Source organism: Pelophylax lessonae, assembly GCF_965119305.1.
Source record: "Pelophylax lessonae genome assembly, chromosome: 2".
Lineage (NCBI taxonomy): Eukaryota > Metazoa > Chordata > Amphibia > Anura > Ranidae > Pelophylax > Pelophylax lessonae.
In genome coordinates this window covers 48,120,760-48,140,077 of record NC_138769.1, presented here as the reverse complement: position 1 = coordinate 48,140,077, position 19,318 = coordinate 48,120,760, and the positions used below count along the sequence as shown (strand labels likewise).

The following is a 19,318-nucleotide window of genomic DNA, read 5'->3' as shown; positions in this document are numbered from 1 at the left end:
CACTGTACCTCTGCTGGCACTCTTTCTTTCGCAGCTTCCCTGCTGCTCTAGCCAACAGGCTTGGGCTCTCTATCTGCTCTGTGAGACTATACCATGCAGCCCTCTGGCATCTTCCTTGCACACCTGGACTCCTCGGGAGGGTGGAGCCCAGAACCCTGGTCCTTACTCAACTGTTAGCCGAAGACCCACCTGCACAATCAATTTCCAAGCTATTCCTAAATCCTGGTCCCAGAACTGGAGATTTCATCTCACCCAGATTGCTACGAAATCTCAAGGGTCCAGGTCCCCAACTGGATTTTACCAACCACAGAGGAAACTGACAAAACAGATTTCTCCAAATTAAACAATCATCCTGGCAGACATGGGAGTAAGTCACACATGTGCAAGTCACAAGCAAGTCTCAAGTCTTAACCTTCAAGTCTCAAGCAAGTCCCAAGTTACTGTGGCGAAAAGCAAGCAAGTCAAGTCGAGTCCCTGCTAGAAGTCAAGCAAGTCAAGTCAATTCATTTATTTTGGTCAAGTCACAAATCAAGTCAAAATACCGATCTACCCCAATTTCCACCTTTAAATCAATTAACCTTCCTAGCGGTATTCCCGAGCGTGACTCGGGGTTAGATTTTACAGCCAAAAGCGGTAACCCCGAGCCACACTCGGGGTAGCGCTAGGAAGATCGCTGGATCCTGGTAGAGGTTTTACTTACCTTTTCTTCGGGATCCAGCGAAGTATGCGGGCAGTATGCGGCGGCGGAGCTTCCTCCCTATCGTCTGCGAGCCCCGGCTTCCGTCTCCGGCGACGTGACGTTCGCAGGGGGGTGGAACCGGCGGCAAATTCATATGTAAAACACACCAAACACACTGATACCATTCAAAATACAATAAATTCACATTACATTGCCCCCCAGTGCCCTTTCCTGCAGTTTTACTGTACTTTTTATGTATATATATATATATATATACAGTATATATATATATATACATACATATATATATATATATATAAATATACATATATATATATATATATATATATATATATATATACACATATATATATATATATGTATACATAATATATGTATACATACACACATATATATATATATATATATATATATATATATATATATATATATATATAATAAATGTATACAGTTGGTTTGGGCTGCTCATTCACAAGAATTACATGCAAAATAATGGTACCGCTTTCAGCACCTAAAATCCAAAAGAATCATACCGCCAGGGAGGTTAAAAGTCAGTGGTCAGGAAAGGTTTTGTTTTATTTTCAACATTAACAAAACTGCTTAGTGCTTTTTTCTTAGCATATTAAAGAAACACTTTGAATGCCCAAACAGCTCAAAATCCTTCGTCCGGTCATGTTTCAACACCACAGTCACTAAAAACATGTTAAGTATTTCCATTGTTAAACAGCCAGTGTCCTAAAAATCAGAACACACCGAGGTGTTTTAAGTGACTGTGGTGTCAGAAACATAACAGGCACATTAATTTTGCTTTAACAAATCTTGAGAAAATGCAAATATTTAATAACTTAAAAAAGTAAAGTCATTTCGAGTCAAATGTCTCAAGTCAAAGTCAAGTCTCAAGTCATGAATACCAAGTCAAAGTCAAGTTGAGTCTTTTATTAATTTTAGTCAAGCAAGTCTCAAGTCCTCAAACTGGTGACCTAAGTCTGACTCAAGTCAAGTCATGTGACTCAAGTCCCCCACCTCTGCATCCTGGAGCCCCTCAACCTGTCTTGTTGAAAATCCTGGGAGACATACCCCATCACAGCTAACTGCACTGTCACAGCAGATAAAGATTTGTATGACATTCTTTTATATGGATGTAATTTTACAAGCAGATGGGCACCCACGCTTGGCAATATGCTGTCCCCTAGTTTCTTCTGTTCCCGAGATTTTTCTAAATCATGTACCTGATTGTCAGTTGTGGGTTCATATGCAAACATAAAACATGCAAACAGTGTAGGAGGCATAAAAAGAACACATCTGTCACTTCCTTTTCAGCTAGCAAAACATATCCAATTAGACAGTACATTGACTGTAATTCTAAATCAGTTGTATATGTCATTGAATGTAGCACATGTAATGTCCGGCACGTTGGATGTACTATAAGCTCCTTCAAAATTACAGCACCAGAACATTTTAATGGTACCAACAACATTAATGCAAAAAATATATCCAACATTTTGAAAAACTTTAGTTAAATACATAGAAGTTTTGACACGTTCTCATTTTTTGTCACTGGACAGGCTTAAGAAACCTTTGAGAGGAGGAGATACGCATTGTATTCTAATTCAACGTGAGGTATGGTGGATACACACCCTTAACACAAGGGCACCTCGTGGCTTAAACAATAGAATGGACGACAAACTTTTTGTGGGATTCATTTCTGCAACAGGTGTAGTGTTTGCAACTATTAGGCCTGGTTCACACCTATGCAGGTTGCAGTTTGCATATTCCAGGTGCATTTTGCATTTTTTCAATACTCGTTTTTGATCCCAGGATGACTATGGAACCAAAACCCAGAAAAAAGTCCCAGGCATTTCTGAACTATAGGAAACCATGTTAAATTAACCACTTGCCGACCAGTCACGTTGACTGTACTGCGGCAAAGTGGTTTGTTATCGTCTGGCGACGTAGACCTACGTCACCAGACATTCCCCTCTCTCGGCGGCGCGCGCGCGCCGCCGGAGGCTCGCTCCCGCTGTATTCAGTTACAGCGGGAGTTGGGCCAGGGGAATCGAGTGTGGAGATCCGCCCGCTTGTGTAAACAAAGCAGGCGGATCCCCTAAGTGAAAGACAGGGTCAGATTGCAGGGTTCAGCATAGCTGAACCTGCGATCTGTCCCTGTGTCACTCAGTCACCTCCCCCCACACACGTTAGTAAGCACCAGGCATACATTAACCCCTCCCTCTCCAATAAAAATTAACCCCTTCCCTGCCAGTGTCATTTTTACAGTAACAGTATGTATAGCACTGATTACTGTAGTAATGTCACTGGTACCCCCAAAAGTGTCAAAAATGTCAGTCAAGGGTCCGCCGCAATGTCGCAGTCCCGGAAAAAAAAATCGCAGATCGCCGCCATTACTCGTTAAAAAAAAAACACCAAAAATTACAGAACTCTTTCCCTTAGTTAGTAAACGCAATAACTTTTGCGCAAACCTTACGCTTATTGCGATTTTTTTTACCAAAAATATGTAGCAGAAAACAAATTGGCCTAAAATGATAAAAAAAATTTTTTTACATTTTTTTGGGGGGAATTTCATATAAAAAAAAATGTGAAAAATATTGTTATTTTTTCAAAATTTATGCTTTTTTTTGTTTATAGCGCAAAAAGTAAAAATCGCAGAGGTGATCAAATACCACCAAAAGAAAGCTCTGTTTGTGGGAAAAAAAAGGACGTAAATTTAGTTTGGGTACAGCGTCGCACGACCGCGCAATTGTCAGTTAAAGTCGCACAGTGCCGAATCGCAAAAAGTGGCCTGGACGTAAGACAGCAAAATCCTCCGGTGGTAAAGTGGTTAACTAGTGTGATTCTACAAAACTGAAAATGCATAGGTGTCAACCAGGTCTAACATAGATTCCATCAATGTTTAACATTTTTTTCTATATATAAATTGTGCTGCCTCTCCCTTTTCTCTGTGTCTCTGTTTTCTTTATCTGTTGGGACCTGCTCCATGTAATGGTAATTACTCCATTTGTTTTTAATTAATGGAGTACCGCCTCTTTGGAGGATGTTTGTCTAACCATATACATATAAGTTCTTTTAAAACATTTTTTATATGCTATGAGGAAGGCTGCATAGCCAAAACGTGTTAGCATATACTGTATTGTGTTTGTACACATCTAGCCAATAAAGCGAGGGTCAGCGACCCATCAATCGTGGTCTACCTGTTAACAGCAGGCAGGTGACAGGTAGACCAGTAGCACGTCTGTGCCGTCAACCCCTGCCTTTTACTTCTAGCTGCTGGTCCCTCTCTCTCCACATCCAGCCTCCTCTACTATACCTTCGGTCCTTCTCTCCCGCCCCCAGCCTCCTCTGCAATACCTTTGGTCTTTCTCTCTCCCGCCCCTCCAGCCTCCTCCGCAGCTCCTGAACTCTGCATTCTGAGCTTAATACACCACGGAACCCTGCATTCTGTAATGCACTGGTGAACCCTGCAATTCTGAGCGTAATGCACTGGTGAACCCTGTATTCTGAGTGCAACGCACTCCTTAACCCTGTATTCTGAGCATACCGCACTGATAAACCCTGCATTCTAAGCGTAATGCACTGGTGAACCCTACATTCTGAGCGTCCTGCACTCTTTAACCCAGCATTCTGAGAGTAACACACTCCTAACCCTGCATTCTGAGCGTAACACTTCTAAACTCTGCATTCTGAGCGTAACACACTCTTGAACCCTGAATTCTGAGCGCAACGCACTCCTAATCCCTACATTCTGAGTGCAAAGCACTTCTGAACCCTGCATTCAGAGCGTAACATATTCCTGAACCCTGCATTCTGAGCGTAGCACACTCCTTACCCTGCATTCTGAACTTAATGCACTCCTTAACCCTGCATTCTGAGCTTAATTTACTCCTACACCCTGTAATACTTTTTGTTTTTTTTTGTTGTATCCACAAACACACTGCATTTGCAATCTACATTTGGGTTTAACAATGTATTATCGCCGGAAGTAAATCACAAAGGCAGTGCGTTTTGAACATGGTGCAGGAAACACACATGGAATATGCCTTTCTGGCCTTCCCGGTCTCCCGTGTGACAGGCGGGAATACTCACCACTATACTAACGAGAACCACGTGGTCGCCAGAACCGCCATCGCCTTTCTACTGTAGTAGAAAGCATGGCTGTGGATTTTCTTTTTTTTTAAAGAGCTCTCTGCATCATGAGGTTGCCTAGCAATGGGTTGGTCTTGGACTCTACTTTTCACCCACATTGTGTCCCAGTGAGCCACACTTTTCCTTAGTTCCTTTTGCAGAGACACTCCTTTTCCCTTACTATCCCCTTCCAGAGACATTATGTTCCAGAGAATGGCTTCTCCTCTCACTTCCTTTCTCAGTAGATTCCTATCTCCCCTCATTGTCTGTCCCAAAGACACCTGTTTCGTCTGACTTTTAGCCCCAGAGTCCTTCGTTCCCCCTTTACTATATTCACAAGGAATACAGGCAGTGGTGTATTTAGGTTTTGTGCCGCCCTAGGCCTGGGCCTTGTTGGCCTAGGCCAAGATACAGCACTGAATACAGGTGTGCCCTAACCTGCTCCTGGGAGGAAAACAGAGAGCTACCAATGTTCCTTTATGTAAGGGAAGTCTTCTCTTCATCAGCCTGCCCACCAACTATGGGCTTCTATTTCATAGCCTGCCCAGCTAGCTGATTTGAAGCTTTACTCCCCTCCAGTAAACCCAATCATTTAAAATACACCTATGATAAAAATCATTGACCCTTCATTTCTTTGTAAATGGGCAATCTTACAAAATCTGCAGGAGATCAAATAATTATTTTCCCCACTGTAAATGCAAGACTGGATGCAACATATTCTAAGAACATTCAATTCTAACAATGAGTATTGTAAGAGTGTTTGATCAGAAGAGAACAAAAAACCCTAAGTATATTAGATCAGAAGAGAAAACTATCAATCCTAAGGCAAAATACCCTAACCACAATAAACCTTAACCACTTGCCGACCAGTCACGTTAACTGTACTGCGGCAGAGTGGCTCGTTCCCGTCCAGCGACGTAGACCTACGTCGTTGGACTCCTCCCCTTGTGGGCGGCGTGCGCGCGCCACCGGAGGCTCGCTCCCGCTGTATTCAGTTACAGCGGGAGTCGGGCCAGGGGAGGAGCGGCGGTGATCACCGCTGCTCTTCCCCGATCGTCGGGGATCGAGTGTGGAAATTCGCCAGCTTGTGTAAACAAAGCGGGCGGATCTCCTAAGTGACAGGCAGGGTCAGATTGCAGGGTTCAGCATAGCTGAACCTGCGATCTGTCCCTGTGTCACTCAGTCCCCTCCCCTCACACACACGTTAGTAAGCACCAGGCATACATTAACCCCTTGATCACCAATAAAAGTTAACCCCTTCCCTGCCAGTGTCATTTTTACAGTAACAGTGCATATTTATAGCACTGATTTCTGTAGTAATGTCACTGGTACCCCCAAAAAGTGTCAAAAATGTCAGTCAAGGGTCCGATCTGTCCGCCGCAATGTCGCAGTCCCGCAAAAAAAATTGCAGATCGCCGCCATTACTAGTTAAAAAAAAATAAATAAAAATGACATAAATTTCCCGTAGTTAGTAGCTGCGATAACTTTTGCGCAAACCAATCAAAATAAGCTTATTGCGATTTTATTTACCAAACATATGTAGCAGAAAACAAATTGGCCTAAAATGATAAAGAATTTAGATTTTAAAATTTTGGGGGGGGGGGGATTTCATATAAAAAAATGTGAAAAATATTGTTATTTTTTCAAAATTGACGCTCTTTTTTTGTTTATAGCGCAAAAAGTAAAAAACGCACAGGTGATAAAATACCACCAAAAGAAAGCTCTATTTGTGGGGAAAAAAAGGACATAAATTTAATTTGGGTACAGCGTTGTATGACCGCGCAATTGTCCATTAAATTAACACAGTGCCGAATCGCAAAATATGGCCTGGTCAGGAATGGGGTAAAACCTTCCGGTCATAAAGCGGTTAAAAATACGCTCATTGAGAATTTTTTTGTCAAAGACATGTAGCTAAATACATTTTGGCCTAAATATATGACAAAAATTGAATATATTGGATATTTCTTAACTGTCAAAGTAGAAAAATATTGTTATTTTTTCAAAATTGTCGCTTTTTTTTATTAATATCGCAAAAAATTAAAATCACACATGTGATCAAATACCACCAAAAGAAAGCTCTGTTTGTGGGGAAAAAAGGATGTAAATTTTGTTTGGGTACGGCGTTGCATGACTGCGCAATTGTCAGTTAAATTCGCACAGTGCCGAATCGCAAAAAGTGGCCCAGACGTAAGACAGCAAAATCCTCCGGTGGTAAAGTGGTTAAGATAAGGAACACAAAGAACCTTCAATCTTAGGAGAAAATACCCTAAGAACATTTGATGCTAAGGCTGCCCATACATTATACAATTTCCTTGTACAATTTTCCTTTATATTTACCAGAACCATATAATATGAAGTCAAACCTAAACACTTTTAATTTGTATCCAATCAGGCAGGCCCTTGCACTACATAGTTGACGGTTAATCTAAAAGGAAATCAAATAGGAAAATTGCATAATGTTTGGACAGCAAAGAAGAAAGTACAATAACAACATTAGATCTGAAGAAAAAAACACTAAGAACATTTGATCCTAAGAGTAAATACCCTAAGAACTTTCGATCAGAAGAGAAAAAAAACATTAAAGCGGAGTTCCGGCCTGAAAACATTTTTTTAGATAAAAATACCCCTGGGACAGTCAGGACTAGTGCATTTCAGAATGGCTAGCCTCTGAACTGTCCCAGGTTGCGCTTACCTTTTAGAAGAAATACTTACCTTGAAAATGTATTTTTCAGCGCTGCCATCTCAGGTGTGGGTAGCTGAAGCCAGGGCGTCCTCTTCGGCGTCCTCTTCGGTCCCAGAATGCCCTGCACCGGCACCGCTCATCAGTTAAGGGGCAGACGCGTCATCCCTGCACAGCTTCTGGGCATGCCCAGAAGCTGTTTAGCAGGGAATGATGTGCCTGGCCGGAAGTGACGAGCAGGGCCGGTGCAGGCGCATTGATTCCTGGGAGCGATGACGTTCAGCTCCCAGGAGTCAACGCAAGCAGGAAGTGACGGCGCGGGCCGCAGAGGGAGGAAGAGGAAGTAAGGTAAGTATATTATCTTTAAAAACAAGGTCAGTGAATAAAAAAAAAAAAAATCTAATTATCCAATTGTTTTACAGGTAATTTAGAGCAAGCGGACAGTGAAAAAAAAATTTTCAGAGTGAAACTCCGCTTTAAGTATATTCATTCAGAAGAGAAACAGGAACATTCAACCCTAAGACAAAGTACCGTAAGAACATTTGATCCTAAGAAAAGGTACCTTAAGAATATTCAAGCATAAGACAAAACCCCTATGATCATTCAACCATCAGACAAAGCACAAAGCAGAAGTACAGTCAAAGCTTCGTTCTGCACTCCTGTGTCCTGTTTTCAGCTGAAGTCCGCTCTCTGTTCATGTCACAGAAGTCGGTCCAGACACCTCGTCATTACGACCATGGAGTTGGGATCCATTAGGGGTCTGGACCGACACCTGGCTCAGACTATCAGCGAGCCACTGAGAGCCTGAGCCGGCCGCTCCCCTTCCCTCCACAGCCCAGCGTTCCAATGAGCGAAGAGGGAGCAGAGCAGAATGCTCGGTTCTCAGTGTTAGAGGCACCGGGGGACAGATGCAGGGCCACCTGCATGCTGCATCCACCTAGGTACTGTAAGTATAATGTTGGGAAAAAACAAAAAAAAATCATACTTCTCTTTTAGCGCTGGTTTACATACAGTATCTCACAAAAGTGAGTACACCCCTTTACATTTTTGTAAATATTTTATTATATCTTTTCATGTGACAACACTAAAGAAATGACACTTTACTACAATGTAAAGTAGTGAGTGTACTGCTTGTATAACAGTGTAAATTTGCCATCCCCTCAAAACAACTCAACACACAGCCATTAATGTCTAAACCGCTGGCAACAAAAGTGAGTACACCCCTAAGTGAAAATGTCCAATTTGGACCCAAAGTGTCAATATTTTGTGTGGCCACCATTATTTTCCAGCCTTGCCTTAACCCTCTTGGGCATGGAGTTCACCAGAGCTTCGCAGGTTGCCACTGGAGTCCTCTTCCACTCCTCCATGACGACATCACTGAGCTGGTGGATGTTAGAGACCTTGCGCTCCTCCACCTTGCATTTGAGGATGTCCCACAGATGCTCAATAGGATTTAGGTCTGGAGACATGCTTGGCCAGTCCATCACCTTTATCCTCAGCTTCTTTAGCAAGGCAGTGGTCATCTTGGAGGTGTGTTTGAGGCTGTTATCATGTTGGAATACTGCCCTGTGGCCCAGTCTCTGAAGGGAGGGGATCATGCTCTGCTTTAGTATGTTAGAGTACATGTTGGTACTCATGGTTCCCTCAATGAACTGTAGCTCCCCAGTGTCGGCAGCACTCATGCAGCCCCAGACCATGACACTAACACCACCATGCTTGACTGTAGGCAAGACACACTTGTCTTTGTACTCCTCACCTGGTTGCCGCCACACACGCTTACCACCATGTGAACCAAATAAGTTTATCTTGGTCTCATCAGACCACAGGACATGGTTCCAGTAATCCATAACTCATATGTCTATTTCCCAAAAGACAATCTCTGGATATGACGCTAAGCATGTGCACTCAACTTCTTTGGTCGACCATGGCAAGGCCTGTTCTGAGTGGAACTGCTGTATGGTCTTGGCCACTGTGCTGCAGCTCAGTTTCAGGGTCTTTGCAATCTTCTTATAGCCTAGGCCAGGGGTATTGAATTAAAATTAATCGAGGTCAGTAACATTTTCTTCTAGCAGAGGTCCGAATATCATGTCGGTACCATCCTGCATTCCAAGCAAACCAAGCAGCTTGGAGCAGCGCAAGTTTTTAAAAACAAAGGTAAAGGGCTTCTTTCTGTTTTTCTCGGGGTAGTGCAGCCCATGACATGTGCACCTAATGCACATGCACAGATCTTAACCAATTCTTACATCAGCATTCTCAATCCCCGCTGCACATCACAGTCCCCCTCCCCCTTCACATCAAGATCTTCTCTTGAGGAGTGTCCTCAGCTACCACTTTACATCATCCCCCTCCACCCCTTTCACAGTAGTGTTCTCACACTTCCTTGATATCAACCCCATTAACAGTAATGTCCTCTGCCCCTATTTACATCAATCCCCCACATTCCAGTCCTCAGCCCCCCCCCCCAAATTCCAGACCTCAGCCCCCCCCCACATTCCAGTCCTCAGCTCCACCCACATTCCAGTCCTCAGCTCCCCCGCCCCCCCCCCACATTCCAGTCCTCAGGCCCCCCACATTCCAGTCCTCAGGCCCCCCACATTCCAGTCCTCAGCTCCCCCCACGAAACTTAGTCCTCAGCTCCCCCATATTCCAGTCCTCAGTCCCCCCGCATTCCAGTCCTCAGCCCCCCCACATTTCAGTCCTCAGTCCCCCCACATTCCAGTCCTCCGCTCCTTCCACATTCCAGTCCTCAGTCCCCCTACATTCCAGTCCTCATTCCCCCCACATTCCAGTTCTCAGTCCCCTCACATTCAAGTCCTCAGCTCCTCCACATTCCAGTCCCCAGCTCCTCCCACATTCCAGTCCTCAGTCCCCCACATTCCACTCCTCAGCTCCTCCACATTCCAGTCCTCAGTCACCCCCACTTTGATGTCCTCAGCCTCATCACTGCAATCCTCTGCATCTCCCCCACATTCAGCCCTTAGCCCTTTTTAGCTTCATCCCCTCACTGTCCTACCTTACAAAGGCAGGTCAGAGGGAGACATGCTGTGCTGTCTGGATGGAGACGGGCATTGCAAGATAGTGATTGGCTGCTAGGACTGCCCTTCATCCTAGCAGCCAATAACCTGCTTCTTAACTTCAGCCAGCTCCGCCCCCTATCCAGAACTGTTCCGTCTCCCGCTGTTGGCTCTGTGAAGATTACAGAGCGACGGCAGGGGGAAGAAAAGGCTCCTAAATGACGGGACCGCGGCAGTGCGAAAGGGAAAGTGACACAGTCTGAATTCGGCCCGCAGCCTGCCATTTAGTGATGCCCTGGCCTAGGCCATCTTTGTGTAGAGCAACAATTCTTTTTTTAGAGCCTCAGAGAGTTCTTTGCCATGAGGTGCCATGTTGAACTTCCAGTGACCAGAATGAGAGAGTGAGAGTGATAACACTAAATTTAACACACCTGCTCCCCATTCACACCTGAGACCTTGTAACACTAACGAGTCACATGACACCGGGGAAGGAAAATGATTAATTGGGCCCAATTTGGACATTTTCACTTAGGGGTTGTTTTTTCACTTTTTCACTTTTCACTTCACTTTTGTTGCCAGCGGTTTAGACATTAATGGTTGTGTGTTGAGTTATTTTAAGGAGACAGCAACTTTACACTGTTATTCAAGCTGTACACTCACTACTTTACATTGTAGCAAAGTGTCATTTCTTCAGTGTTGTCACATGAATGATATAATAAAATATTTACAAAAATGTCAGGGGTGTACTCGCTTTTGTGTATATACAGACACACACATATATACAGACAGACACACTCACAACACTGCTTGCCTGCACATTTCCCCTCTCTTGATAAATACTCATGGATCTCTGCAGTCTCCTGTTATCTCCACCCTAATCCAGCCCCCTCCAGGTCTGTAGTTCTTCTTGGCTGTCCTATGACTCACCCCTCCTCCCTTGCTGACAAACTCTCACAAGAGTGAGAGAAAGAGCTGTGCATGATGTCATTACCCTTGGCTAATTTCCAGACAAGAAAGAGGCCTGTATAAGGTATTTACTCACAGAAAAAAAAATGTTTTACTATCCAAAGTTAAAACAACAAGGGCAGAAGATTTAATAGATGGAAAGATGAAAAAATGACTGGAGGTCTGCTTAAAAACCTTCAATCCTAAGAAAATATACCCTAAGAACATTCAATCCTACAAGAAAATACCCTATGAACATTCAACCCAAAGAAAAAGTACCATAGGAACATTTAATCCTAAGAGAAGACACCCTAAGAACATTAAAGCATAAGACAAAATACCCTATGAACATTCAACCCTCAGACAAAGCATCTTGGGAACCTTTAATCCTAAGAAAGGGTACCCTATGAATATTCAATCCTAAGAGAAAATATCCTAAGAGCATCTACCCCAAGAAAAAAATTCCATAATAACATTTAATCCTAAGAAAAGATACCCAAAAAAACCATAGGTGTGCACAGCCTGCCACATAGTGATTAGGGTGTGCCCAGGCACATCTGCCACACCTCCTGTGGGCGCCTATGCTAAAAATATTAAACCATAAGACAAAATACCCTAAGAACATTCAACACTCAGACAAAGTACCCTAAGTACCTTCAATCCTAGGAAAAGTTACCCTAAGAACATTCAATCCTAAGACAAAGTACCCTAAGAACCTTCAATCCTTGAAAAAGTTATCCTAATAACATTCAATCCTAAAAGAAAATACCATAAGAACATTCAACCCTCAGACAAAGTTCCCTAAGAACCTTCAATTCTAAGAAAAGTTACCCTAAGAACATTCAATCCTAAAACAGAATACCATAGGAACATTCAACCCTAAGAAAAAGAACAATAAAAACATTTGATCCTAAGAAAATATACCCTAAGAACATTTAACCCTCAGCCAAAGTACCCTAAGCACCTTCAATCTTTAGAGAAAATGCTATAGGAACATTTGATCCTAAAAGAAGATACCCCAAGAACATTCAACCCTCAGCCAAAGTACCCTAAGCACCTTCAATCCTTAGAGAAAATACCATAAGAACATTTGATCCTATGAGAAGATACCCCAAGAACATTCAACCCTCAGCCAAAGTACCCTAAGCACCTTCAAACCTTAGAGAAAATACCATAAGAACATTTGATCCTAAGAGAAAATGCACTAAGAACATTCAATCCTCAGCCAAAGTACCCTAAGCACCTTCAAACCTTAGAGAAAATACCATAAGAACATTTGATCCTAAGAGAAAATGCACTAAGAACATTAGATCAGAGAAAAAAAAACATTAAGAATATTTGATCCTAAGAGAAAATACCATAAGAACATTTGATCCTAAGAGAAGATACCCTAAGAACATTCAACCCTCAGCCAAAGTACCCTAAGCACCTTCAATCCTTAGAGAAAATACTATAAGAACATTTGATCCTAAGAGAAGATACCCTAAGAATATTCAACCCTCAGCCAAAGTACCCTAAGCACCTTCAATCCTAGAAAAAGTTACCCTAATAACATTAAATCCTAAAAGAAAATACCCTAAGGACATTCAACCCTCAGCCAAAGTACCCTAAGCACCTTCAATCCTTAGAGAAAATACCATAAGAACATTTGATCCTAAGAGAAAATGCACTAAGAACATTAGATCAGAGAAAAAAAAAAAAACATTAAGAATATTTGATCCTAAGAGAAAATACCATAAGAACATTTGATCCTAAGAGAAGAAACCCTAAGGACATTCAACCCTCAGCCAAAGTACCCTAAGCACCTTCAATCCTAGAAAAAGTTACCCTAATAACATTAAATCCTAAAAGAAAATACCCTAAGAACATTCAACCCTCAGACAAAGTTCCCTAAGAACCTTCAATTCTAAGAAAAGTTACCCTAAGAACATTCAATCCTAAAACAGAATACCATAGGAACATTCAACCATAAGAAAAAGAACAATAAAAACATTTGATCCTAAGAAAATATACCCTAAGAACATTTAACCCTCAGCCAAAGTACCCTAAGCACCTTCAATCTTTAGAGAAAATACCATAAGAACATTTGATCCTAAGAGAAGAAACCCTAAGGACATTCAACCCTCAGCCAAAGTACCCTAAGCACCTTCAATCCTTAGAGAAAATACTATAAGAACATTTGATCCTAAGAGAAAATACCCTAAGAATATTCAACCCTCAGCCAAAGTACCCTAAGCACCTTCAATCCTAGAAAAAGTTACCCTAATAACATTAAATCCTAAAAGAAAATACCCTAAGAACATTCAACCCTCAGACAAAGTTCCCTAAGAACCTTCAATTCTAAGAAAATGTACCCTAAGAACATTCAATCCTAAAACAAAATACCATAGGAACATTCAACCCTAAGAAAAAGAATAAAAACATTTGGTCCTAGGAAAATATACCCTAAGAACATTCAACCCTCAGCCAAAGTACCCTAAGCACCTTCAATCCTTAGAGAAAATACCATAAGAACATTTGATCCTAAGAGAAAATGCACTAAGAACATTAGATCAGAGGAAAAAAACATTAAGAATATTTGATCCTAAGAGAAAATACCGTAAGAACTTTCGATCCAAAGACTGCATTCGCCCCTGAGCAGAGCGAAACCACAACGTATTCCATGTTATTTTGAAGTGTGTTTTTCAGGTGTATTGTAGGTGTTTTTGCATGTATCTCAAGCTTCAGGTTTTTCTCCTGTGTTCAGGAATTGGAGGTTCTTTAGTTCTATAGGAGGAGAAGAGTTCTTCAGCTATGAAAAACAAGCACAAAAACATGCGTATCTTGCATTTACAGGAGTTCCAATTGAAGACTTTGGGATCAAAAACACCTGAACACACACACAAAAGAAAAAAAAGAAGCTCCGTACTTTTTTAGGCCTGAGTGTTCAAGTGTGAATAATCATAATTCAAAAGAATGTGATTCTGCAGCATAGTCAGCCACAGTTAGACAATACGAGCAGCAAACCGCTCAAGTGAGTAAATACCTGATCAGAATCTCCATGCACCCCTATGGAGCAGCAAACCGCTCAAGTGAGTAAATACTCTAAGGCCCTTTCCATTCACATGGTCTTTCCGATCAGTTTTTCAGGTGGTCTGGATCAGATACTCCATGCACCCCTATGGAGCAGCGGATGTCAGCGGTGACATGTCTGCTGACACCCGCTGCTATCCGATCCGATCCTGTCTGTGAAATCCAGATGGATGGAAACCCTATTTTCTATCCGTCTGGAGGATCGGATCGGATGAAAACATACAGGTGGTCCGTTTTCATCCAATCTCCCATAGAGGAGAGCGGGGATCTGACAGCTCAATCTCTGCACAGTGACCGGAGACGGAGCTGTCATCCGCCTGCTCAGCGGGAATCAGCGGATCGATCCCCATTACTATAAATATATAATTTGTATTAATATATATTCCATATGCTTGGAAAGTTATGTTCTGTATGTTTTTTTTTTTTCTTTGGATTTTAACTATACTGTATGTCCAATAAATTTTGTATATTTTAACCACTTGCTGACCGCCCCCTATGCAGATTTACTGCGGCAGGGCGCCTCGGCTGCTGATAATCTACGTGATTATGTGCACGTGGTTTCGGCAGCATGCGCGCCGCCGGAGCCGTGCTTCTGCTATGATTAGACACAGCAGGAGCCAGACTGCGGGAGGAGCGGGCTCGATCACCGCCAGCCTCCCACGATCCTCGGCTAGAAATAGAATGACAGAAGAGACGTCTGCCTATGTAAACAAAGCAGGCAGCTCTTCTGTCAAAGAGGCAGGGAAAGATCGTGTGATTCAGCTAAGCCAAATCACCGATCTCTCTGTGACTCTGTCCAACCCCCCCCCCCCCCACACAGTTAGTAAACACAATAGGGAACCCATTTAACCTCTTGATCACCCCCTGTGTTAACCTCGTCCCTGCCAATGGCATTTATACAGTAACAGTGCATATTATTTAGCACTGATTGCTGTCACTGGTCCCCATAAAACGTCAAAAATGTCAGTTAGGGGTCCGATCTGCCTGCCCCAATGTCGCAGTCCCTATAAAAATTGCTGATCGCCGCCACTACTAATAAAAAAAAATAAAATAAATAAATAAAAAGTTCATAAATCTATCCCATAGTTTGTAAATAACTTTTGCGCAAATAAATTAATAAATGAATACACAATTTTTATCATTTTTTTTTACCAAAAATATGTAGCAGAATACAAATTGTCCTAAACTGATAAAAAATTAGATTTTTAAAAAAAAACTTTTATTGGGAATGTTTTATAAAGCAGAAAGTAAAAAATATTGTTTTTTTTTTTTTTTTAAATTGTCACTCTTTTTTCGTTTGTAGCGCAAAATGTAAAAACCGCACAGGTGATCAAATACCACCAAAAGAAATCTCTATTTGTGGGGAGAAAAGGGACATCAATTGTATTTGGGTACGGCGTCGCACGACCGCGCAATAATCAGTTAAAGCCATGCAGTGCCAGATCTCCTTGGCACTCCTTGGCCTCATTCAGGGGGTAAAACCTTCCGGAGCTGAAGTGGTTAATTAATTGTTTCTGATCTACATCTGTCTATTATATTTGGAGGTACTGAAAAAAGTCCTTACAATATATGGTCCCCCCCCCCCCCCCCATTTTGGAAATCATGCCCTGGGGTTCATGACCTCTATCTCTCCGTTTTGATTATTTTTCTATTATGGATTTTGGTACCAATGCCAATATTGTTATTGTTATGTTATATGTTATATTTTATATGTTATGTTATATGTTATGTTATATGTTATGTTATATGTTAAATTTTATATGTTATGTTATATGTTATGTTATATGTTATGTTATATGTTATGTTACATGATATTATATGTTATATGTAATTATATGTTATATGATGTTATATTTTATGTTGTATGATGTTATATGATATTATATGTTATATGTTAGTATATGTTATATGTTATTATATGTTATATGATATTATATGTTATATGTTATTATATGTTATATGATATTATATGTTATGTTATTATATGTTATATGATATTATATGTTATATGTTAGTATATGTTATATGTTATTATATGTTATATGATGTTATATGTTATATAATGTTATATGTTATGTTATATGTTATATGATGTTTTATGTTATATGATGTTATATGTTATGCTATATGATACTATATGTTATATGTTATAGGTTATATGATGTTATATGTTATACAGTATGTTATATGTTATGTTATATGATTTTATATGATATTATATGTTATATGATGCTATATGTTATATGATGTTATATGATGTTATATGATACTATATGTTATATGTTATTATATGTTATATGATGTTATATGTTATGTTATATTATGTTATATGATACTATATGTTATACGTTATATAATGTTATATGTTATGTTATATGATGTTATATGATACTATATGTTATATGTTATTATATGTTATATGATGTTATATGTTATGTTATATGAGGTTATATGATACTATATGTTATATGTTATATAATGTTATATGTTATGTTATATGATGTTATATGATACTATATGTTATATGTCACTATATGTTATATGTTATATGATGTTATATGTTATACAGTATATATGTTGTGTTATATGATGTTATATGATATTATATGTTATATGTTATTTGATGCTATATGTTATATGATGTTATATGTTAGGTTATATGATGTTATATGATACTATATGTTATATGTTATTATATGTTATATGTTGTATGATGTTATATGTTATGTTATATGATACTATATGTTATTATATGTTATATGTTATATGATGTTATATGTTATACAGTATGTTATATGTTATGTTATATGATGTTATATGATATTATATGTTATATGTTATTTGATGTTATATGTTATGTTATTGTTATGTTATTGTTATGTTGGTACTGCTATACCAATGAGCACATGCTGGGTAATTCACACAGTACAAATATACATGCAGTTTCAAAGGACGAATAGCTATGCAATTATTATTATTTTTTTTTAATAAATTGGCCCCTGAAAGATCCCAGGTTCACCTATTAATTTCAAGGGGATTTTATAGTTATGGTGTTATATTTTCTTTGTTCCCACAATATAGCAGGAAGACAGCAGGTGGGAGAATCAAAGTACAGAAGTAAGCCTGCAATGAGATGTTGACCGCTCTGTAGTTCTTCAGATGAAAAGTGCTGTTCGGTGAGTTTATCACGCTCCCCATGTGCTTGCAACGCTTTGCTCACGTTTTCCCCCCCGAGGACCCAAAAAACACATCACTGCGTTAAATGGATTCCAGCCAAAACTCTTATTATGATTAGCTATTAGATTGTAAGCTTCTCCAGAGAGAGACTCATTTGAATGGTTCTGATTAAAGCATTGCAGAATGTGTCAATGCTTTAGAAGTGGGAAACAAGTATAGCAAATATCCGTTTGGATGAATCGATCATTTTGCAAAGCGCTACGCAAACTGTTGGTGCTATATAAATCCTGTATAATAATACTACTAATAATAATTATAATAAAATAGAATTCCCCCATACATTACTAAGGCATGCTGAACACACAAACAAAAAAAGAAGATGGATCCAACGGTACCTTCCAGCCCTGCGGCAGCTTCATTTCCATTAACGCTTGTTCCTTCATGTGTTTGCCATCAACAAATAGCTCAGATCTGCAGACAGTGCGGTCCCTCCAGGGGCACACTGTATAGTCTGTAGGCAACTGCTGTGATATCAAGGGAGGCGAGTAAGGGAGTGTGTCTAAACTGTTACACATTGCGAAAGGCAAGGGAGTGGGAGAGGCATGAGAAAGTAGGCTGATAACACATATATTTCCTGCTCTATTCATTCTCACCATACAGACCCGTGCGAACACACATCTCAGGCTATGGATTAGACTTCTGGACCGGATGATTTTCCCCCTTAACCACTGAAGCCCCGGAAGATTTTACCCCCTTCCTGACCAGGGCCTATTTTGCGATTCGGCACCGTGTGACTTTAACGGACAATTGCGCGGTCGTGCAACGCTATACCTAAACGAATTTGATGTCCTTTTTTTCCCACAAACAGAGCTTTCTATTGGTGGTATTTGATCACCTGTGCGATTTCTACTTTTTGCGCTATAAACAAAAAACAAGCGTCAATTTTGCAAAAATAACAATATTTTTCACATTTTTTTATATGAAATTCCCCCAAAAAAAAAGTAAAAATCAAAATTTTTTAACATTTTGGGCCAATTTTTTTTTACCATATGTTTGGTAAAAAAAATTGCAAAAAGGGTATTTTGATTGGTTTGCAGTTTCCTATCTTTTCTTATTCTGAAGAAATCCCTACCAAATGCTTCTCCCCCGACTATACATCATTGTGTCAATTATTTTTTTTTTTGTATACAAACTTTTATTGAAAATAAAATCATGGTGGTACAAAAGAAGTTGACATGTTGTTATTACACACATTGGTATCACATAAGGTTTACAAAAAATATTTTTCTTCTTTTCTTTTTTTAATACAATAAGGTATTATGATGTACACTCAGAACTTTTTTTTTTTTTTTTCCAATCTACTGACATTGGAGATACAAGTTCATTGTGTGAATTATTTCTGCCTTTTTTTTTTTTTTTTTAAATATGTTTATTGAAATTTGTACAATTGCAAATTTAACGAACCAAAATATGCATGAAAAAAGGTATTGCAATGTTAAGACATGATGTAAGGTTAACCACTTTAGCCCCGGAAGATTTTGTTGCTCAATGACGAGGCCACTTTTTTCAACTTGGCACTGCGCAAATTTAACT

At 40.1% G+C, this 19,318-nt stretch overlaps 1 protein-coding gene across 3 annotated transcripts in view; it reads right to left on the bottom strand.

The window, feature by feature from the left end:
* Window positions 1-18,296, bottom strand: part of LOC309546509 (beta-1,3-galactosyltransferase 5-like) — a 404,656-nt gene extending 386,360 nt beyond the window's left edge. For 2 of the 3 annotated variants that reach the window (XM_082246252.1, XM_082246251.1), the window contains exon 1: window positions 18,121-18,296. In XM_082246252.1, the coding sequence (XP_082102378.1) occupies window positions 18,121-18,168 (48 nt within the window). In that variant the 5' untranslated portion in view covers window positions 18,169-18,296. The remainder of the gene's footprint in view (window positions 1-18,120) is intronic. The other variant, XM_082246250.1, reaches the window with a different exon arrangement.
* Between the last annotated feature and the right edge of the window lie 1,022 nt (window positions 18,297-19,318).